Source organism: Podarcis muralis, chromosome 12, assembly GCF_964188315.1.
Source record: "Podarcis muralis chromosome 12, rPodMur119.hap1.1, whole genome shotgun sequence".
Classification (NCBI taxonomy): domain Eukaryota; kingdom Metazoa; phylum Chordata; class Lepidosauria; order Squamata; family Lacertidae; genus Podarcis; species Podarcis muralis.
The window spans coordinates 31,310,874-31,334,951 of record NC_135666.1 but is presented as its reverse complement, the minus strand read 5'-3'; the positions used below and the strand labels follow the sequence as shown (position 1 = coordinate 31,334,951).

Genomic DNA, 24,078 nt, shown 5'->3' with positions numbered 1-24,078 from the left:
GATCTTCCGTAAATGACTAGGTTACACCTCTGGGAAAGCCTTCCCAAACACAAATGTCTTCAGTAATAGTAGTGTACTTTTAAATAATTGCACATTTGTCAGGAAAGCTTGAGAATTTCAACAGTTGTGGACTAAAACATGGTGATCCTTACAGATATTGAGGCATGTACTGTAGATTTGCACTTATATGCACAAACACAGCCAACTGTGCATTTTGTTTTATACTATGACTCATAATAATTGCATACTTCTCATAAAGGCACCATATTTACACTATTTGTATTTCCTAATGTGGAGGCGTATGATATTAAATATCAAATTATAAAACCATAGAGAACTAAATAGAAAACCATGAATGCGATTTCTATGAACCTGCACAGTATTATTTGTCGCTAACACAGCCATAGTATTTAAAATGTCAGTGCATGTGTTTGTGATTACTGTGTCAAATTTCTTTTGGAATGGCTTCCCTGCTCCCTTTCTTGGATATGATACTCCCAGCTGTGTTTCTATACTATATCAGTTCATGGCTTTAGTTTATTACATTTTCATCATGTTGATCATAAGCCACCTTGAGTGTTGCAATATAGTGGCAAGGCAGGATAAGTGTTTTAATCATTTCATAAACATTTAAACAACTATACTAAAGATGTAAAGGAGGCAGATGCTTTTACACACACACACACACACACACACACACACACACTTCAGACATCCTTCTGTGCATGCCACACAGTGTGAGGATGATATGCCTTTTGGTCCTCAGAAGACATGGTTCTTGAATAAGTATTCTAGTGCAATGTCACAAATTTTGGATGGCCATTTTCACCATAGCATGCCTTAATATATTGCTTAATCTGTTTTCCCACCTCAAATTATTTTTAATTAATTCTGCAAAACCAAAATCTATCAGGGTAGAAATAAGGGGAACAAAGTTAATTATTCAAGACTCTGTTATGTCTTCCAAAAAATAATGACTCTCACCACACCAACAAAAGAATTACAAATCGGGACGGGTTGCGGTCAGGCCGCCTAGACTTCTCCCTCAGCGTGGGAGCGGGACAGCATCCCGCATCCCACTGGGGGAGACCCCAGCCTCATCAGGTTGCCAGGATTCAATGAGGTTGCTGAGGGGCGTGACTGGGGCAGATTTAAGCTGCGGCGCGACTCCGAGGCTTCCCTTTTCAGCCTTGCATCGTGGTGTTCAAGCTGATTCGCATCGGTGGGGCTCCCCCAACTGGTGGTTTACCCTTACCAGACTTCCTGCAAGGCGGGCAGGAGTCAGATATGGTCTGTTGTTGCCAATGCCTAAGCCAATACTGCTCAAATTCTGTAACCAATAAAGCTGTGGCCTAAATTTTGTGCAATAAACACGATTTATTGGACTGGCGCGACCCCCGCTAATTGATTTATTGGTCCACAATTAGCGATTTATGGCAGCCCGGCAGGTCCGGCACACTTCCTCCTGCGCACTTCTGCCCCTTCGCTCTTTCATCCAGTCACGCCAGTAGCAGAGTTGAAGCACAGCGATGTAAAACAGCCATACGTCCTTTGACAAACACACGCAGTCCGGTTTGTCTATTTACAGCTCTTTATTGAAACAGTTCAGCCATCGCTGCTGGCCGCCATTGCAAACATGTCTCTCTCTCAGACACACAGAGAGAAACTGAACAAACAGGGAATAGTCCCGCCCAGCTTCTAAAAGCTTCTGTCTCCGCCCAGCTGTAAGCTGACGTCAGCAGGTGACACACACCAGGGAATTTAACCAGATAAATTCTGAACTATAACAAATTTTACCCATTAACATTAACCTAAATTCGGTGTCCTTATGTCTTTATTCTCCTGGGGGGTGGCTTGGGGGCCTTGACACGCAAAGGGAACTGTAGCAGAGGCAGATTTAGGGGGGCATGACTGGTTCGGTCACACTGGGCGCAGAGCTACGGGGGCACTGCTACTATGATTTAGAATAGAACATGGAAGGCAAGGGGCACAAAATCTTGGTATTTCACAGGGCGCCACTGAAATTTGAGACCCCAAGGTCCAGCACTGACCATAGTGCCACTAGCTTGCACTGAAGAAAATCCAATTCTGCCAATACATGTGTGCATCACATTAGGGGAAGATACCTTTTTCTGTTTCCCTACTTTAAAAACTATATATAATTTGAGATGTATATAAGCTTCTGTGCTTTATCAATAATTTATTGGGGGGAGGGGGTTGCTCCCAATTAAAAAATGTCCATATTTTGTGGCAAGAAGTGACCCTTTCAGGTACTATGCCTGCTGCTGCAATGCACCTTTCTGAACTAGTTTCTGAATATATATATATATATATATATATATATATATATATATATATATATATCAGATTATGAAGAGCAAATATGAGAAAGTGTTGAGCTGAGTGTCATAGGCCAATATGGGAGGTTTCAGTAATTAGAAATAATGTGCAATTTCTGCAGCAGGAAAAGAAGACAATAGAAATTAACCTTATCACAGGAGATAAGTACTTGTTTCAAAAACACAATAAAAAGAATGAAACAAAATCCTTCCTAAGCTCGGCTGCAGGAAAATCCTACATTTAATAATTTTACAAATTAGGCTTCCTGTAACAGAATTCAAAACGCATGACTACTCATTCCTTCCCAAAGCCAACTTTTGTTTCTCTTTAATGAGAAAAAGGGAAAGTCAGCAAAACAAAATGTCACCGTTAAATCATTTGGCAGCATTTTGTGTCAAAAATGTAATGGAAAAGGCACACATCATAGGAAAGGTTACTGTTCTTCCAGAACATCTTTTCGCTTGGTTCAGGGCTCATCCCTCTCCACACAGCAGTGCAGGCACTACTGCTGCCTGCTCTCCCCGGGCTTAATGTGGCAGATGAAGGATGATGGCATTTTCAGCAGACCACAGTGCAGTGATTTTAGTGGTTATCTGACTGAAACCGATGCTATGATTTAGAATAACTGCTCTGTTTATGTGCAGTGGTAAAAGTCACTTACTACACAATCCTGCAATGTCAACTCATTGCTTCCATTATATATTCTCTTAGCATAGTTTCATCACAGATATGAAAGTCAGCGGGAATTAAAAGAAACTGCCTGCTACTTTTGCAGCTCCAGAGAGAAAGTATGCCACGTTGAGAAGTTCATGAAAAGATGCAAAACATAAATGCCTCACACACAAGACTGTCAAGCCCAGATACACTGTAATCCCTCGTTGCACTGGACTTTCAAATACTACTATTAGCACTTAAAAGGCAGTTCCCACATAGTTTGCATCACATTTTAGCTATTTGTATCCCTCAAAAGAACTAAAAACAATTCACAAAACATGCCCATTTGCAGTTCTTTTAGCACTACATCCTGCGCACAGGCTTTTGGTAATATCAGAGTTAAACACCATCATTGTTAACACTACAAAGAATGTGCCTCCTGACATTACATAGAAACACACGAAGACTTTATACTAATTTAAAAACATTGACCCATGTAGCTCGGTAATGTCTAGACTGACTACCCTACAGAGTTTCAGACAATGGTCACTCCCTACCTTTAGATATGCTGCTGATTGGACTTTCATTATACAATAAATATCCCCCCCAATTATATTTCTTAATAATAACACACATTCTTTATTATTACGCTCCAAAGAACTGCAAAAAAAGAAAGCAAAGTACAGCAGATATATATATATTTAACATTATTGATTTTATATTTAACATTATTGATTTTAACCCTATTATTTTGAGGCAGTATCTAAATTTATACTTCACTGTGAAAACTAGCATAACATATGCTTACGCCACAATAAGGTTTCACTCAATTACTTATGTTTATTATAGATGTAATTTTAAAAATATGGATTGGATCCAGGCTTAGTCATGGCTAAATTCAGTCCCATTGATTTCTATGGGGCAACACTCTAAGACTTGAGTCAAACTTAACAATTTTACTCTGGAAGCACTCTACTAAATGAACTAAAGTCTTGGGGGGGGGGCTGCATTAGTCAAACTTATAACAACCAGCATTTGTGCAAATCCACAGTCTTTCTACTAATTATACTGCAAGACCTGGATCCAAAGCAATAATGGAACTGTTTATGCCACCTGTTGGTATGGTCCAAATCCAAATCCCACTTTCCCCCTCCCACATCCCAGGAGCTAGCAGAAGCCTGTTACATGAATACCTATTGCTCAGATATCCAATTAATGCTATTTAATATGTTATTTATTGTTCAGAAGTATTTATTCCAAAGAACAAGGGACATCTATATTATCTAGTTTCCTGATGTTCAGAGATGCCTGCTTAGAACAGAGTTTTCCTTCTGCGGTTGAAAACTCTCTCCGTTCTTCCACAAGTTTTGTTGGCAAAGTGATATGCAGCAACGAAATAAATCAACCAAAGAAGCACATAGGTAGATGCTACATCAAAACAGAGTAGGGTACGAGCAGTAGGACAGGGACTTCTCAATGATAATAGAATGCTCCACAAAATGATTCATCTATAAATGTTGACAGCAGTAATAAACAAGGCCTTGGAGTGTTGTACACATTCACAGCAATGCTCATTCACAGCCATTAAAATGGATACACTTGCTTAAAAAATGTTATCTTAAGCAAGGCTACAGTATTCGTTTAAAATAACTCCATGGTGTTTTGACATTGCTCTAAGTTTATTTCCTTAGATATTCTTTAGTCATTTCTTTGTCACAAGTTTCCCTGTAGCACTGTATACTGCAATCCTTTGCATCTATGTAGTACTCTCAGATCAGAAAACAAAGAAATAGTTAATGTGTATATTTGAAAGAGTCACACCCTTGCAGATAGCTGGGGGAGGGGGATCAGATATACAAGAGGTGGAGAACCTCCCCAACCCACCATCAGAGGGGTTGCAGTCCTTTAAAGGTAATGTCAGGAACTGCATGCAAGTGGTATGCATCGCCACCCCACCCTTGTTCTCATTCTCATTCTCATTCCCGCTCTCTCTCTCTCTCTCTCTCTCTCTCTCTCTCTCTCACACACACACACACACACACACACCATCTTCTTCCATCCACAGTAACACACAAACACATCCTATGCATTCATTCATTTTCTCTCTCTACCACATCCAATCTGCTTTGGAGAAAACCTTCCATTGTGGAAGTTTCCTCCACAATGGAATTAGAAAGCTCTAGAGACCCAATCTGGACTGGAACCCTGGTGTGCAGGTAGAAGAGCATTAAACCTTTGTTCCCTGGGTCAGTCATCTGGATTGGACCTACTGCACTTGCAATTTCCATTGGAAGAAAGAATGCAATCACTGCAATGGATTCTTTGGGGGCAATGCAATTTGCGGGTGCAGAAGCCAGATCTGTGCCAGGGCCACAGTGGTGGTAAAAAGTTTTAAGCTCCTCTACCCCGCCATACCAGGATCCCATTCCAGATCAGGCCCCTATCACCTGAGATTTGCTGCTATTCTTCCTCTCTGCAGCCAGAGCAGAATGCAAAGAGGAAGAGGGTGGCGAGGAACAGAGGCTCCAAGGACTGCAATGGCCTACAGGCTGGCCAAAGTTTCCCCATCCTTGCCTAAAGCTGTACTGTCAAAAGGTTAAAAAGAATCACACACGGCAGTATTCACTACTACAATGGCAACCATCAATCAACATTTTGTAAGAAAAAATGCTTTTAAATATTTCTATGAAAAATCAGTGGCAAGGATCCATATAATCAGGTGCACCTAAAATTTGTGTTTCTGAAATTGTAACCATCCATCCTTGCTTTGCCTCAGGGCAAATAACTTTAGAAACGGAGGGGACTTTTGAAAGCAGTTTGTGAAATGGCTTGCGTAGTGCTGGTTGGGAGTCTGCTCTTTAGAGGGAGAAGGTTTCAAATTCTGCAAAATTTTAGGCGAGCCCCTGGGATTGTCTAAAGCAGATGAATACATTTCAGGTCTCTTTGATAAAGTATCAGATGGTTGAAGTAGTAGCCTCAGCATAATTCCCCCCCCCCCATAATCAAAATCTATAAAGCTCCTGTTTAAGCAATGATGGGCAAAATCCCTGGACTACCTACTACTCCTTCCTACAGATAATATTAATGCAGCTTGAATGGTATTGAATTAAATTAGCTTGTAACCCATATCACCCATGACAGATAGAATTAACTATAAAAAAGGAGAACAGAACGGCACTTTTTTTTTTTAAGGAAGCAAAACAAACTCTCAGACTGCTACATATAAACAGAATAGATTTAAAATGAAACTCTTTCCTAACTTAAAATTTCAATGTATGCATAAGCAACGCCCCAAATCATGTTTTAGTGACTGAAGTTCAACCCAAACAGGAAAATTCTGAGTTACTCAAAGAAGTTACTCAAAGAATGCCCTGTTACAAGAAAGAATGTCGCTAAAACTGCAGAGATGTTCTCATTGTCGCACAATTCTATCATGTGAAATGTGACGAGAATCAGTTGTTGCGGTAAATGTTTTAAGTAAATAATAAAAAGAAATAAATTATGAAATAGGGGAAATGCTCAAACTTGTTAGACTGACAAACCTTCAGAAGAAATGAAAATCTGTTACAGTGCGTAAGTCACCTATAATGAGGCCCTGTGAGTTCACTTTATATAATCTTGGCATATGGATCTAACATTTGAAAGGTGTTTGGATTGATCATAGAGACTGCAACAAGACACAAGGGAGAAGAGCAGCCTTACTGGTATTAAGATATAAATGCCATAACTAGCACCTTAAATTGCATTCTGTAGGCTAAAGAAAGACGTCGTAGACCTGGTGCATAATTGCATTGTTTCCAGGAGACCACTGTAGTATATTCTAGCTGTCAAGTAATGGGCCTAGAAGCACTGCAAGTCTGCATACTTGAACAACCAGTAGAGGCTGATCCCCATAAAAGAGGCCTGCTTCCCATTCACTCCAGGTCATGAGAACTGCTGGTTAAAATAATTTCAAGCCTTGTTTAGATTCAGCTTCAGTAACCTCACCCATACATAAAGCCTCCAATAATACATAAAGCACCATGAATGTATTTGCCTTCTTATACAAATAACGTTTCCAACAACTATATTGACAAAAACACAAATGAAAATATCACAGTGTAACACAGGGAGCAACCATCACTTAGTATTTTAGATGAACATAAAATCATCTTCTCATTGTCTCACAAGTTCAGAAGTCTCACATTGGGAACCACCAGCATTTAGGTTTATAAGAGCAAGCTCCAAAGTTTCTTGGGAAGAAACTATTTTTAGCAGTTAGCTTCAGCAATATGGTGAAGTTTTCACATGAGTCAAGGAGGCTTCTTAGGACAAAGGACCTGAATTGATTATATACATCCTCTTAAATACAGTCTGTTTCTGAGAAGCAAGATCAATTCAATCGATAATAGTTCTAGCCACTGCTGAGAGATAGAAGATATTCTTGTGACCCATTTTTTAAAAAACAGTGCATTCTTAAAACAAAGGCACCCTACTGACAGATGGTGGAATTTTACTTCTGGCCAAAAGATATATATTTAATAACAAGCCTTGATGAAATAATAGGGCTACTCAAACAACTGTTCCAAACTTGTATTCCTACAGTACCAAACACTATCCTCCTGATGAAAAGGTGCAAGAAAGGAAAACTTAGAGGTGATTTTTATAGGATAACGAAGGACGCCTATGTCTCAACTAAAAAGTGGACAAGTCAATTAAAAATCTGAGTTGGCTAAATTAGACAGTCATGTTGCATAAATCTATCTCTATAAGTCAAGGTGTTACAGACAGTTACATGGACTAAATCACTGCTGCACACACTAATACTGACATGTATTTTCAGGCTGTGGTGTTCAAAAAGCATACTGTCTGAAGTACAAAAGGTTTATGCTGTAAAGTTTATACATAAACTCATAAATCCCCAGAGCAAACTTCTAGAGTTTATTAAAACACTGGGATTGAGAATAATGCAGAAAAGAATCACTTGATTCTCTTAGAAGTTTGAAGACTTCTAACAATCTTCCCCTTTTAGTTAAACTATGATGAGACACATGATGAGGGCATGACTTGGAGCGCAAATACCACTGCTCTGGTGAAGAAGGCCCAGCAGAGAATTTATTTCCTCAGACTTTTGAAGAAGAACAATCTGAGTGAGAGACTGCTGGTGTCCTTCTACCGAGGCTCCATAGAGAGCATTCTTACATACTGTATTTGTGCTTGGTTCTCCAGTTGTACAGCTAGGGAGAGGAAGGTGCTCCAGAAGGTCATAACCACAGCCCAAAGGATTATTGGTCATCCTCTCCCATCTTTGGAAGAACTGTACGGTTCCCGTTGTCTTAGGAAAGCAAACAACATCCTGCAGGATTCATCTCACCCGGGACACAGTCTGTTTGCACTACTGCCTTCTGGCAGGAGATATAGAAACATCAAGTCAAGGACAAATAGACTGAAAAACAGTTTCTATCCAAGAGCTGTGGCCTTTTTGAATGCTGTAACTCGATAGTGTGACCTGGGAGTTTGATGGGTGTTGGTGTGGGTGTGGCTGGAATGTGGTTTGTTTGGTTGTTGTTGTTGTTTTGCTTTTGTTGTTTTTAAGGGATGGCATCCAATTTCGTTGCACTTGTGCAATGTTGCACTTGTGTAATGACAATAAAGAATCTATTCTATTCTATTCTATGAAGGCAGCAAAAATAACACAAATGCCAACTTTTAGAACCACAGTATATTATCAAGGTGCTTTTAATAAAAGGCTCAGAAGGGCAGACATGTGGTGGCAGTTAATATGTGAAGGTATAGGATATCACGAAATAAATAAAAAAGAGGATTTAGCCTGACCTCACTGCAGCATCTAAAATCCTTGAGAGAAGCAAACTACAATGGGATTCATAATAGTTCTTCATTCTTCTTAGAACCCTCCAAACCTTGCACCCAAACAGAAGCAAACTACGCATAGTACTTGAATATTGTTCCAAGTTTCTTATTTGAGATAGTTCAGTAGAAAAGTGAAACACCACAGCTCAGTGTGCACGGGACACCAAACCAAATCATGACTTAACATGGACAGCAGCTGCACTACCCCTCCCCCAGTCCTGCTACTGCTGCACTGCTGTGAACTGCAGGCATAGGCAAACTTGGCCCTCCAGCTGTTTTGGGACTACAACTCCCACCATCCCTAGCTAACAGGACCAGTAGTCAGGGATGATGGGAATTGTAATCCCAAAACATCTGGAGGGCCAAGTTTGCCTATGCCTGGCTTAGTGTGTCCTCTTGAACTGGGCCTGTTTGTGTCCTTCAGACCCTAAGCTGTAAACCAAGTGGAAACTTGGGCTAGAGCTTGTGGTCTGTCTGAAGTGAGATAAAACCACAAGTCTGGGTTTAGATGATACACCAAACCAAGGCTCAGTGTAACAGCAGGAGCAAAGGAGCTGTGAACTCTTCTCCAGGAACCTTCACATTTGCATGTTAATGGTAGATAATAGTTTGGCTTAGTGTTGGGTATGAACTGGATCACGGATATCTTTTGGAGTTCAGTTAAGCTCACTTGCAGCTAAGTGGTCTCTTTTGTCTTCTCCCGGTTTGTATTCCTTTGCCTTTAACGTTTACCTCCCAAGTCCCAGTAGCAGTAGCAGTAGCGTCTCATTTGTGCTCCTGCAAGATCCTGGCCTTGATAGATGTTTAACAAAAAGTTCATGGCAAAACTATGCAATCTTTTTGTGTTTCCTTACGGAAACAGTAAAAAGTAGTTCCCTGCTCAATGTATATTTTACAAGAGCCCATTTACAAGTTCTCTCATTTTAAAGAGAAATTGAAAATTGGTAGCTGCTGCATTTTTATTGCATAACAAAAGCTAAGTCAGAATTTCATAAATCATTCCTTTTTCTCAGGGCAAAGGGTCAGCTAATGATGTTAAGAAGAAACCATCTGAGTAGTATTCCTTAACACCTACAATTCATTAAACAATCACAACACCTTCTTGATTTGAATTCAGAATCACAAAGTATACCCTGTAACATTTTAACAGCTCATCAGAAGAACACACAACATGAGGCATTTTCCAGATTGCACTAAGATAAAACATTTGGAAATATTTAAGAAAAGGGCACAATGATCTTTGTATCTTATGAATGAAGCAAAGTGAACTTCAAAAAACTTTCATGGTAGAGGATCAGAAGGTGAAGATTGATAGCTGTCAAAATGGGTGCCTTGTTTACCTTTGTAACCCATTATAGAATCCTGGTAACTCACCCTGACAAAAGAAAATTAATTCCCTTTTGTTAGGAAAACATTACTCTAGTTACTTACATTTAAATCCACAGGATAAAGTTATGTGGCAAGTCAATAAATGGATCAAACCACTGTTTCTGAAGCAATGCTTCCCTCAATTTAGATTATTTTTTTTTTTAAAAAAGTTCTGTATTAAGAGGTCATTCATTACAGCCACAATGAGAAAGTGATGAAGATGAAACTTTAATCCACTCTGGAAAAGGTCACAGCATCAAACCTACCTGACTAGATTTTCATTATCCCCCGTTCCCTTACATGTGGCACATTCGGTTCTTAAATCTTCAGACTTAGGCTTCTTTTGTACTACAGACTGTCTCTGTCTTCTTTCTCTCGGAATACGTTCCTAACAATAGGTGGAAACAGAAAAAGGTGGAAGAAGAGCACAAGTCTTATTTCAGCAACATTATTCATTCAAATGTCAACATTTTCACCAATTTAACTGAAAATAAATTAATTTCTCAAAAATCCAACCTCAGGTTTTTCTTCTTCAGGAATGTAGCTTCGTTTTCGTCCTCGAGTTCTCTAAAAGTAAATATATTTTAAAATTAATGGCATTCAAGGGGAACAGAACAAACGTAGACACCAAGCATGCATGACCTGCTCGTTGTTTCATCTATTTGTGGAATTTAGGGGTGAGTACCAATCCTTACATAGACAAAATGGCACAGATGAGGTATCAGCAGGCTTGAGTGAAACCCCAAAATCTGTAGAAGTATCAAAAATCTTATGGGGGGAAATGTAAGGAGGGAAGGAAACAGTCCAATGAAGACTGGGTTTGCTCAGCAACCACAGAACACTGAAAAGGTTGGAAAAGAAAAAAAGGGGAAGTGGAATCAATTGGCTGGGAATGGCTAGCGAAGAGGAAGATGTGGCTGCTTCATCCTAGAACATTACCAGATCTTCTAATGCATCAGGAGAGACATTCACACAAACATGTATCTTACATGTGTATTCGCTACAGGCTAATTTTGGGGAAGTAGCAGAATTACTCCTCACTGAAACTTTTTTTGGAGATGACGGCATGCACATGAAAAGAACTGTATTGGTTTTGATAACCTTGCTTAATTTGGGGGATTTAGAACAGACCAACCTAAGTGTGATTGCTCCAGAAAGCCAGAAATAATTGCTGCAATTCTAACATTTATTTGGAAATGAATAAAGGTTTAAAGGTGGTAACTGGCCAATATAAAACAATTTAGAAGTTACAAAAGCAGCCTTGCAGATTTGACATACCACAACAGAAACAACACAGGAAAGAATGGATTAATACATATTGCCTGAGCCATATACTTAAATATTACTTGAAAGATACTGAGAAGGGACTAAAGGCGAAGAGCTGCCTAACAGGGATTCATGAGGCAGAGTCTTAAAGATCCAGCTTTGCTTTGGATCAAGAACCACCTTGTGGGGAAAGGTTACATGTATAGGCAACCTCTGATTTCCACGGGGGTTGCATTCCGGGTCACTGCGTACTTGTCTGAAATTGAAACACCCTGTTCCGCCCCAGCTCCCGTTCCACCCTTTTAGTGACATCTTTTGTTACGTTTCTGGGTTACTTCCGGGTTCAGTATTGTGCACGTGTGAGCAATTGCATACATATTAGTCGTGCCTAAAATGGGGGCTGCCTGTAGCAGAAATCCTGTTTTGCAACAACTAGGTTAGAGGAAGACTGGGAAGATACAGGAGATGAATCTGGCAGTGAATTCTGAATCTGAAAACTAAGATGTGCTGGCAGCCTATATTTCGTAACCATTAACACTTTAAATTATCTTTCTGCTAATAGACAGAGTACTTTGTCCCCTGAGATTCTGGCAAAAACAGTTCATATGCCTAAACAGAGAAGAGGGTCAAACTGTGATGTAAGAGCATTGATCACTCCATTCCATGATCATTCCATTCCAGCTTTGGTATGCTTCTACAAAAGATGTGCAACCAGTTGATGGCAACATGTATATATTCATGTCTCCAATCAAAAAATCAACAAGGTATTTCATTTGCCATAATCTGGATAAAAAATACTGTGCAACAGAACCACCTCTATACTGCAAAAGCTTAATACTCTATTTATTTCAGAAATAGTAAGCTATGCTTTCCAAATCAATCTTTAACTACCTTCTCAGCTTAAGATACTTAAATACCATTAAAAACATTTTAAGCAACAAGAATTAGCCCCCCCCCCCCCGTTAAACCCACATAGTGTGTGCTGAAGACACACTAACTGTTTTAAGATACTAAGGGTCTGATAGCTGGTAGATATTGCCTGTTCTTATCTTCTTGTAGGGAAGAGAAAAGAACCAATAGTTTATAAATATCTCCAATGCCTAAGATGTCTCTTATGTATATATGTATATATAGTACAAACACATGCTAAATTTATGGCTTTTAAAAAACTTCGTACCAACATAAAATGATTTTCCCAACCCCAAAATAAAAGAGGTGGATTGGTGGGCTCTTGTCTCATGGGGTTCACATATAAAATGCTTACAAAACATTAGTGGAGACTGCATTATTATGTCTACGTTGATTAAATGTATTCCTTATACATGAAACAATTAACAATGAAACTCATAAAGGGCACATATAGTTGGCTGCACATGCATGCCTTGAAAATTTACGCCACCAGTTGCACATGCACCTCTTGAAAATTCAGTGAGACATTAAGTGCAAAAAGTGCCTCTGAACTAGGGGAATTCCAATTGTTCAATGTTAACTAGGGCAATTAAAGCAAGCCCTATTGTCAAATTATACAGCTTTAAATTGATGCAGACTGAAATGCATACAAAGACTGATGCCAACAGCTATTGGCAGATAGTCCTGAAGCATACTAATTATATAACAGCATTAAAAGACATATGGAAATACCAAAACTTTTTCTTAAAAAAAATATATAAAACAAGCAAGCATGGAAAACAAATTGTTGATTCAAGCACTCCATTTATAAAAATGGAAATCTGCAACATATTTCAGCAAAGTGCAACACCATCTGCTTTCATTGGCCACTAGCATACAGCAGATGGAACGGTTATCACACCAGAAGAGGCAACTATTTCAACACTGCCAATTGGTGGTGCAACATAATTTAATTTAGTTTACACTTACAATGTCAAGGAAAGGAAACCAACTAAAAAGCATGAAAGGGCTCAGCGAACCAAAACAACATTCCTTAAGTTTGCAGATCAAGCAAACAAGTCACATCCAGAAGTCCAGATTGAGATAAATGAGCAATCTTTTTACATGGCAATATTAATAGCACCATTCAGGGAACAATAAATCTATTTCACAACATTATAAAAAGCTTGATCAACCCTGGTCAGGAGTGCATGTACTCTGGTATCTTGTCTGACAGAGATCATTTCTGGACACTGAAGGAAAACGATTATGCATTATTATGAAACTTCAATCTTTATCCATCACTTCCAGACGATGGCGATTTATGTTCAAAAATGTTCTTCGCTAGAAGTGCTATGCCCTTCTCTCAGTTGACACTCCTTTCAATTAAGTCTGCTGGTCGTTTCTAGAACCTATTTACTTGCCAATATCAGAACCTGACTGCTGTAAAAGGAATTATCTAAGAAGTTTTAAACCAGTGGCATATAAAATGAGGGGTCCTCTAAAATTAGCATTATGTAAAATAATAAGTACCACCTAATGTATATTTCAAATAATTTATTATTCCTTATGAACATACTTTCACACACTAATTCTCCCATGGATGCTTGAGAATTTTGTTTGGTCCATATTTTTTAAAGTAAACAGACCTACTTCACATCTCCTGGACTATAACTTATTTAAATTTTGATTTTCACACTTTTCCAAATTTTGAGACATACTGCTCAGTTCTAAAAATATGTCAAAATGCGTATTTTAGGGTAAAACACATTGGGCAAGATTATGATTTTTAATCAGTTTTTTAAAAGACACCATTCGCAGATTTATGCAGAAACAGGGCAGAAGATTCCAGGAGGTTGGACTAGTTAATCCTCAGGGTCCTTTCCAACTCTACAATTCTATGATTCTACGAACAGACTTATGAATGAATACATAAGTGCTTTACATGTAGAAGGTTCCAGGGTCTATCTCTGGCATACTGGTTACAATAATCAGGGTAGCAGGTGAAGCAAAATACCTCTATTGGGAACTCTGGAGAGTTGCCACTAGTCACAGTAGAGGGGACTAGGCTAGACAAATTATGATGATGATTGTTTACATGTCCAAATGGCTTCTAAGTGGTTTACAACTATAAAAACAATTATAAAATCCATACATAATTAAAATACACAATAAAACAGTTCAATCAAAGCATTAAAACATTCTTAATTAAAACCTGTAATAAAACAAGTCAGTTAAATTAAAACAATTAAAAAACAATTTAAACAATGAGATCAGAAGGTCAAATTTAGGAGAATGCTTGCCTAAAGAGGTGTGCTTTCAAGAGCCGACAGAACGCCAATACTGATGGAATTTCAGCAGGGAGGATATTCCACAAAACTGGTTTCACCAGTGGAAAAAATCCACCCAAAAGCCTGTAATCAGCAGGGCCCTAGCAAAACAGAATTCTATTTACTGATCTTAATGCCATCAGTAAGCAATGGAGGAGAACATGGTTTTTCAGGTAACTTGGTTTTCTATGTAAGTATCAGAACCTTAAAACTGGATCAGTAGCAAATAGGCAGCCAGCGCAATTCCCTCAGCACTGGTGTGATATGTCCCCAATAAAGAGCACCACTCACCATCTGGACGCCACTAGTTGCAGCTTCCAGGTCAGCTGCAAGGAAAGACTCATGTAGAGTGCATTACAATAGTCCAAAGTATGAATCACAGTGGCCAGATTATGCCTGTCCAGTAAAGGATGCAGCTGACACATCAGCCAAAGCTGGGGACAGGTGTTCTTCACCAGAGGACACTTGGGTCTCTGTGGACAAAGATGATTCCAAGATCACTCCTAAGGTGTATACTTGTTCCTTCAGAGGGAGTAGAACCCCACCTAGAACAAGCAAACTCTCGGTCTCACTGATGTGGTCCAAAGGAAAGCAGAGAAGTATGTTTGGCACCAGCTGGGCTGCAGGAGTTGCCAGAAGAAGGCATACATGGCACCACCCAACCATCTTAGGAACTCCACTCTGGTTTTGTATAAGGTTTACTCTTTAGCCTTTTCTTCCCCCAAAGATGCCCCACAAGGCAGCAGGGGTTTAGGATGTTTTCCTTCTCCTAGATGGGCGACCTTCCCAGGTTGACGAGCCCCATCTGCCCCTCACTTCCCTCTATGGTACGTACAGAAGCTGCTTTCTTGACTGTTGGATCCACAATTGATCTTATCCGCTCAATCGACGAGAGCCTGTCTTCGCAAGTACAGTGGTACCTTGGGTTAAGAACTTAATTCGTTCTGGAGGTCTGTTCTTAACCTGAAACTGTTCTTAACCTGAAGCACCGCTTTAGCTAATGGGGCCTCCTGCTGCTGCCGCGCTGCCGGCTCACGATTTCTGTTCTCATCCTGAAGCAAAGTTCTTAACCCCAGGTACTATTTCTGGGTTAGCGCAGCCTGTAACCTGAAGTGTATGCAACCTGAAGCATATGTAACCCGAGGTACCACTGTAGTGGAGATCCCTACCTCACTGAGGGTTTGAGAACCTTCACTTGGTTTAGCTGCCCAGTCAAAGCTGTTCCAAGGGTTTGGCCACTGTTGCAAGCTAACAGCTTCTAGTAGCCACAGGTGAGCAATAAGTGCCCTGGCCCAACCTTAGAAAACCACATACCAATGGGTGCTGCCTGTTGTTTCTTCATTGAAAAAGCACTGGTTTACAATGCTGTATAGATTTCTTCAAAACTAATTCTCCCATTTCTCATACCATTTCACATTGATCCATAGTGTTTTAGCAGATCAAGGAGCATCCTCCAAGGACCATACAATGCAAGTACAGAGGGGTTGGTGGCAACTTAATGGTCCTATTAGCAAACAGACAAGCACAACTCTCTGTGTCTGTCAAACTGGCAGTATTTCTGCCAATTAGAGAGAGAGCTCCTTTGCTTCTTTTTGGAAAGTCATTATGGACAACTGAACATTGCTTATAATGTAAACCTTCTAACATAGATCAGCTCTATAAAACAGTCTTTCTGCTGCTAAAATGGTGTGAATTTTTTTTAATGGTTGGTCAAGCCTAAAATCAGCCAGAGACAAGCTGTTAACCCCAATATATGTAAGGAAATTAGGTAATTGGTTTCAGACAGCTCCAAAGCCTATCCACTGTTGAGAAAGATGCTGTTAGGGTTTCCTTTCCTTGGGAAGATAGTGGGACTTTTCTTTATTATTTTAAGAAATCCCCTCGCCAAGAAATCATGTCAGTTGTCAATCTGCCAAAATTACAATGAAGTGAAAAGTATTTATTTAAAGCTTGGTCTTTGAATGGCTAGCTAAACTTTAATCACGTTTTAAAGCTGTTTTAAATATGATGGTGAAATTTGAATTCCCCCCTTTTACTGTTTTATTGCCTGTGTTTGATCGACACTTTAGCCACTTTACATGGTAAGCTAGAAATTTAGTGAATAGAAAAGTGGAGGGCATTCATGTTTTAGAATGCGAAAGTGCAGGACAGTTGGGAGGTGGACATACTGCCTCCAGCACCTTGCCTACCTCAGCTGACTGCATAAGCTGAAACTGATCCTACACCTCATCCTCAATAATGACACTGGGTACTTCAACTAGAGTCGTAAGAAGTGCAGAGTCAACATCACTCTGAAGTTGAGCGACTTTATCTTCAAAGTGAGTAGCCAGTTGGTCACATCAGATCTTTTGAGTGTTCCAGCAATCCCTTCCCCAGTGGGAATCAGTAACCTAAGGACCATCTAAAATAACTCTGCTAGTCAGCTACAAGAAGATGCAATGCAAGCTGTAAAATTAGCCTTTTTTACAGCCTAAAAATACTGAAAATATTCACACCTGCTAAAGCTCATCAGCCTGATCTGCCACCCTCCATCCCCCCCAATTTAGATTTTAGCTTTAGGGTCATAGTTTTAGCACCTGGTAGTTTTATATTTCTTTAATTAAAATCAAATGTAATTAATTCAGACTTGCATCATGAAAACTTTGACCATCTGTGGAAGGGTTTTCATCTACCACTGCCCTTGGGTTGACATCCTAAAGATATATTACTATGTCTTGTAGCATCTTACTGATGACTTGTTCACCAATTATAACCAAGACGGTTTCTAAAAGGATAACTTTAAAGTGGGAGTAAGAAATGCAAACCTGAGTTTACATGGAGGGATTTCTTGACTGTGATCCCCATTTATGAAGGTTCTCTCTAAGAGACTCGACCTGGTGCAGACTCTTGATGTCCTTTTGGCACCGCACAATGACTTCTTGATTTTCCCAGACACTTATTTATATCTGTGGAAGAATTGTTTTAACTGCTGCTTTCATTCTGCTCTTTCTTCACTATTATATTTATTTATTATCTGGTGATTTTATTGTTTTAAGTGTGAAATAAAAGCGAATAAAACCTAAAAACGGTTTTTAAAATCTGATTTCTGAATGAAAAGGAGGATATTCAATGATAAAGAGCAAAAATGTCAGGTCAAAGAGGATCAAAAAGTTAGACAGTAGGTGGCACAGTTGAACAGTTCTTGAGCAGCTTACCAGTATCAGGACCAATCAAAATTTTGGAACTTTATTTCCATTTCGGGAAGAAAAAATAGATAACTATGGGCTGGGCAAGGCAGTGCTAACAAAGAATGTACAACTGGTAAGATTAGAGAGGTCAATGTTGCTCCTACTCTGAGCAAACTCATTGAAAACAATGTACATGTCTAATGTACACTGTACATTCAATGTAAACACATCAAAATTAATGAACCTGTTATTGACTACAACCAAAAGTTTCGACCTCAAACTTAAAATTAAGTAGCAATAATAAAATAAATGATACAAATGAAACAAAAACTAACTATGGGATGGGGAATTGACTGAAATGCAGTTGGTGTAATTAATTGCAATATAATGGAATAAATGGGAGAGATATTCAAGTACAGGCAAGATTGGCAGTTGTCATACCACGTAAGCAAAGGAAGTACAGATTTTTGAAATTTCAACAAATATGCTGTAGTGAAAAGTTTGTTCATACTTCAATGTCTGGAGTTGGCATTTTGCTACTTAAATTCATCTAACTCATCTGGCTAGGGCAAGAACAAATGGCAAGTGTTTTTGCAATTATCTATGTATATTTCTCTCTCTCTCTCTCTCTCTCTCTCTCTCTCTCACACACACACACACACACACACACACACACACACACACACATACACACATTAATAATATTGTTTTGACAAAATGCACTCCTTAATCATGAGGGCTTGCACTTTGTTTTTTAAAGAGATAGAACACAAATTGCTTTTTTTATCCAGAACAGTACTCCCTCTTCTTAAACAGAAACACAGAATGCTGTCATGCATTAATAAAGGCAATATAAACAGTACTAGACGGAGAACGTTTTCTATAAAATAGCACTTAATCACCCACAGCAGGCCACAGTCTACACAGAGAAGGTTAATCTTGTCAAGGCAAGCAAACCACACAAGCATCCCAGAACGAGGGATTTAAGTGACTCAAGTTTATTGTCTAACTTTGACAAGCTGCTGCGGTAAGACCTCATTAAAAATAGATTAGTTACAGCATACATAACATGTTTGCCACAAGACAAATTTACTGGATAAATATAAAAATTCTCTCATACACCTTTGCCTCAGAGGATCAGAACAAAGTTTGCAAAAGCATCAAGTAACTTTGCTTTGCTATTAGAGAGGGAAGCAAACCCTCCCAACGTTCTATGTCCCAGGCAAGCATGTCAGCGTTTGGGAGAGGGTAGGAACAAACAGCCACCCAAACCCATTCTATTGAAAATGCGTCCACCCACTACTCTGAAACAATTTGCTTCTTCAAAGAAGCACAGGCATGACTTACTCAGCCAAGTAAATGTAAGCACAGAAGGAGGTATCCAACTGTGGTGTCCTGTTTGTGCAAGCGGAACTTCGCCACTTCCCAAGTAGCCCCAAAGTATTTTTCAGAGGGCCAGTGGACAAAGGAAGGGGAATCCCATTGTGTCCACTAGTATGGCACTGGATCCCACCCAGAAGCATTTTCTCAAGAAGAAAGTGTCTTGCAATTCCTCCACATTCATAGGCGTGGCAGAATACAGTGGTACCTCTGGTTATGAACGCTTCTGGTTACGCACACTTCAGGTTACGAGCTCCGCTAACCCGGAAGTAGCTGCTCCTGGTTGCAAACTTTGCCCCAGGATGGGAACAGAAATTGTGTGTCAGAGGCGAGCGCAGCGGGACGCCCCATTAGCAAAAGCACGCCTCAGGATAAGAACAGTTTCAGGTTAAGAATGGACCTCCGGAACAAATTAAGTTCGTAACCAGAGGTACCACTGTAAATTATGAGCACACGTATTCATATGTATACACATTTGCATGGCCTACTTTTGACACATGACCATCTCAGAACACAGAGCAGTGACCCTTGTATGAAAGTGCTGTTGAGTTAATATTTATCAGAATGTGCAGAACAAAAGTCTGGACATGCAACATGAAAATAAGGGCATTTATTCCTTACCACTAGAAATTCGTAAGGAACCACTTTGTGAGTTTTAATGTTTTTAAATATGCTTATTTGCTGCCACCCTCCGCAAACTTTAATAGTCAAAGATATATAAAATAAACCTAAAAATAAAATCTTCAGGGTATTTTATGTTTCATAGCTGAAGCAAGTATCTGATGTCTAACATGTTTCACATGTCTTTGGGGAAAAAGCTAGAACATAATAAATTACATTCATCTTTCACATAGAGGTTCTTGGCACTTAAAAAAAAAAAGCAAATTAAAAAACAGGAGACAGATTTGTGCCGCTCTGACCGAGCTGTCATTTACCGTGTTTCTGACAGGAATCTTCTTTGGTTCTGGGGGTACATCCTGTGGAACAAATTTCACTGGCTCCTTAATCTGTCTCCTTGATCGCTTAGTTCCATCTGGTAAAGTTTCCATGGCAATGTCGGCTTCCATGTCACTGCTACCTGCTTGGTCGCACTCTGAACACTGCCTGGGAGGACAAAAAAAAAATCAAACTCAAGACAGCAGCTGCTAAAGCAAAATAAGAGCATGCAGGCTGAAAAGCAAGAGCCAAAGACCGAAAAGGGTAATTCTTACAGTGTAAAAGAGCCCCAAATACAAAGAGAAAGACTTATACATGCAACAAGACTTTTGCTTTCTTCTCTGAATGGTACATCCCATGATACCAAAAGCTACTACTTACACTCAAGTTTAAAAACAGCTTGCACAGGAGCGTTTGGGGTGAGGGGAGAAGAGGGCTGTTTGGGGGGAAATAGCTTAACTCTGTCCTGTGCTCTGGGGTTCCAAGCCACGGTACATGTATAGAGATATCTATCACTCAGCAAGACTCTTCTCCATCTTCCACCATTAAAGGATCCAGTAGCCAACATTCATTGGAAACAGAATTGCTTTGCAGAGGGGGGAACCAATTAATTACTTCAAATAGGCAATCCTATGCAAACGGACTAATGATGAGATACCATTTAGCATAAATCCAGAGTTTGCTGCAAAGAAGTTTGGGGGCGGTCCCTATCAGCAACACTTTAGTCACACATTAAATTCTCCTAGAATACTTAAGAAAATTAATTCAGACAAAGATGATCTTGGAACGAATATTTTAAGCATTTTAGCTGTGATTTGCAAATGTTAATCAATTATTGTTTCTGAACAATTGCACTGATGGAAAACATTGAGACTACAAGCCTATGTCAATAATGCCTATCAACTAGAGTCCACATTTTACTCTATAGGTGGATAAAGCAGAAATTCTGCTGTACCTTAACTATTAAACCCTTTTTTATTTTTTGCAGGGGCTAGGAGACACTATTAATCTGCTACAAACCCCATCAGTTTGCAATCCTAAAGCTTCCACTAGAGAGTAGGCCCCACTGGATTCAGTGCATATTCATTCTGAGTAAACATATTTAGAATTGGGGCAACTGGAAATCAAAGTTTAACATAAAAGCAAAACCTGAGGCCCTCTCTGCCACAAAGTAAATTAAGGCCTATGCCGGTATTGACCTGTGGCATAAAGAACCTATTTCCTAATATAGTTGAAATGGCCTCTTTAAAATGACAAAGACAGAATACAGTGGAAAATGGCCCGATCTGACTGTGTCTGCACTCAGAACTGCTCTCTTGTATCATCCACTTATATAGTTTCCATTGCTAACAGAGCATTTGACTTGCATTGCTGGTGCCTTCTCATGCACACATATGTAATACACAATTCCTTTTTCTCATGCTTTCATTCATGAGGCCGGAAAAGTTATGCTGTCTATGGAACCTGTGAAAAGAAGTCAATCTTCCTAAATTGACTTTTAAAAAAATGTATATTAAAACCCACGTTTCCAAGGATTGTTACAGCTACATAATGCAAGCATGAAATGAATAAAGTAAAGAAGAAGCTGTGAACAAGGAAAGGGAGAACACAAACCATTGAATCCTTTTACATGTGACGACAAATCCTACAATATATAGAGCTTCCTGCACATATTACATTCAGCTATAAATTTCAGCATTTTCATTCTTCCTCAATACACAGCTGTTACAATCATATATGTACCATGCTAGGGCAATGGCATAGAAGCTTATTGGCCTCCCAGCCCAGAAATCCAATTAGGAAATGTGTCAGTTTGCAAACGGCCACCAACAACCACTATCACCAACTTCAACCCAAATTCTATCAATAGTAAAAATAATAATAATAATAATAATAATAATAATAATAATAATAATAATTTTTAAAAAAATTGGTACTACATACTAGATAATAATGAACAGAGCTGGTGTTCCAGGGGTTAATGGGAGTAACATTTGAAACACCAGGTGTACTACAAACATCAGGGACAATGTTCTGTTGAACTTAACACATATAGTTATACATTCTTTCTACTGATCTTGAAGAGAATTTACAAAGACGTATCTAAAGATGAAAAGGATGCAATCAATAAGGCTCCGTTTCTCTTTTAGAATCCTATCTCACTGAATATACCCTAGCTAATTTAAAAAGGAAAGACAAGTTTGTGATCAGAAGTCTAGCTGAAGCATGAAATTCATAGCAAACACATGCCAGCTTTTTGAAAGAAAAGTCTTGCTACCTCCCCCTGACCTATTACCACTGAGACGTTCAGTTTATTGTCCTCTTGATCTGATAGCTTTATGTCCTCTTGATCCAAATGAACCTTTTCAATATGATTAAACAGCAAAATAATCTGGGCATTGGAAGTGTTCCTTGCTTAGATGTAATGCAGTGACAGTGAATTTGTAAATGGGACAACCAGAAAATTTAAGAAAAGTCTGGGCACTTAGAAAGCAATGAAGTTAAGGGAGCTATCCCTAAATTAAAGTTATCTTTTGGGGGGGACCCTTCTCCTCTCATTTCTAATCTCAAAAAGAAGAAGAGTATTCAGAGAATAAAAGGGGGTACACCATACAATGAGGGTGTGTGTAACCAGGGAAATACAAGTACCATATTTTTCGCCCTATAGGGCGTATAGGCCCATAGGCCGCACTTAGGTTTTTGGGGGGGAAATAAAGGGAAAAAATTATCCCCCCCCCCCAGCCACGGGGCTGGGGCGGGGGAAGCCCGAGCTTCCCCCGACCCCAGAACAGGCTGCTATCCGCAAGCCTTCGGAGCCCGGCGGGAACTCCGCTGCGCTCGGAAGGCCTGCGGATAGTTGCCCGAAGCCCGGGGAGCCCAGCTCTGCGCTGCGGAGTGCTCCCTGGGTTTCGGGCTGCAGGCTGCTGCCCGCAAGCCTTGGGAGCCCGGCGGGAACTCCCGCCGGGCTCCCAAGGCTTGCAGACATCTGCCCGAAGCCCGGGGTGCGCTGTGGAGTTTCCCCCCACCCCAGCCCCCAGAGCAGGCTGCTATCCACAAGCCTTCGGAACCCGGCAGGAACTCCTGCCGCGCTCAGAAGGCTTGCGGATAGTTTCCCGAAGCCCGGGGAGCCCAGAACTGCGCTGCGGAGCGCTCCCCGGGTTTCGGGCTGCAGGCTGCTGCCCGCAAGCCTTGGGAGCCCGGCGGGAACTCCCACCGGGCTCCCAAGGCTTGCCGACATCTGCCCGAAGCCCAGGGTGCGCTCCACTGCGCTCCCCGGGTTTCGGGCTTCAGGCTGCTGTCCGCAAGCCTTGGGAGCCCGGCGGGAACTCCTGCCGCGCTCAGAAGGCTTGCGGATAGTTTCCCGAAGCCCAGGGAGCCCAGAACTGCGCTGCGGAGCGCTCCCCAGGTTTCGGGCTGCAGGCTGCTGCCCGCAAGCCTTGGGAGCCCGGCAGGTTCTAAAGGGAAACACAAACAGCTGCACTTTGGACAAGTTGAAATTTCCACGTCATCTTCAAGGGCAATGACAGAGGGTGCACTGATTGAGAAATAGGGATCACATCCAACACTGCAACTCTGCTGGCACCAGATGCCCATAAGGAGAATGGAATTTAGTCTTTCTCTCTCATGCCATCCAACCTGCTCCACTCCCTCTAATTTCTGGGGGGTGTACCAAGGGTGGGGGGAAAGGAAAGGAAAGAAGAGGAAATAGAAGCCCTCCTGCACCAGCCAAATAGGGGGTCCCTTCCAACTCCACAATTCTCTGATTTATGTTTAAACATAAATATAAATGGTTTGTGGAACTAAATAGTCTTGATTACAGTAGGACCGTGTAAAGCAAGGAGGTGTGTTTATTGCAGAACTACATACTGTAACCCTGTGCAAGAAAGATGACATCCACT

General features: G+C 40.3%; 1 protein-coding gene across 12 annotated transcripts in view; it reads right to left on the bottom strand.

Annotated features, from left to right (window-relative positions):
• The window catches only part of PHF14 (PHD finger protein 14), a 124,556-nt gene that overhangs the window by 64,921 nt on the left and 35,557 nt on the right, over positions 1 to 24,078 (bottom strand). For 11 of the 12 annotated variants that reach the window (XR_013394802.1, XM_028750925.2, XM_028750933.2 and 8 more), the window contains exons 14-16: positions 20,179 to 20,347; positions 10,729 to 10,779; positions 10,479 to 10,600 (exon numbers count right to left, since the gene is read on the bottom strand). Coding sequence is in view for 11 of the 12 variants with exons in the window: in XM_028750925.2 (XP_028606758.2) it covers positions 10,479 to 10,600; positions 10,729 to 10,779; positions 20,179 to 20,347 (342 nt within the window). In the remaining variant the exon portion in view is untranslated. The remainder of the gene's footprint in view (positions 1 to 10,478; positions 10,601 to 10,728; positions 10,780 to 20,178; positions 20,348 to 24,078) is intronic. The other variant, XM_077936974.1, reaches the window with a different exon arrangement.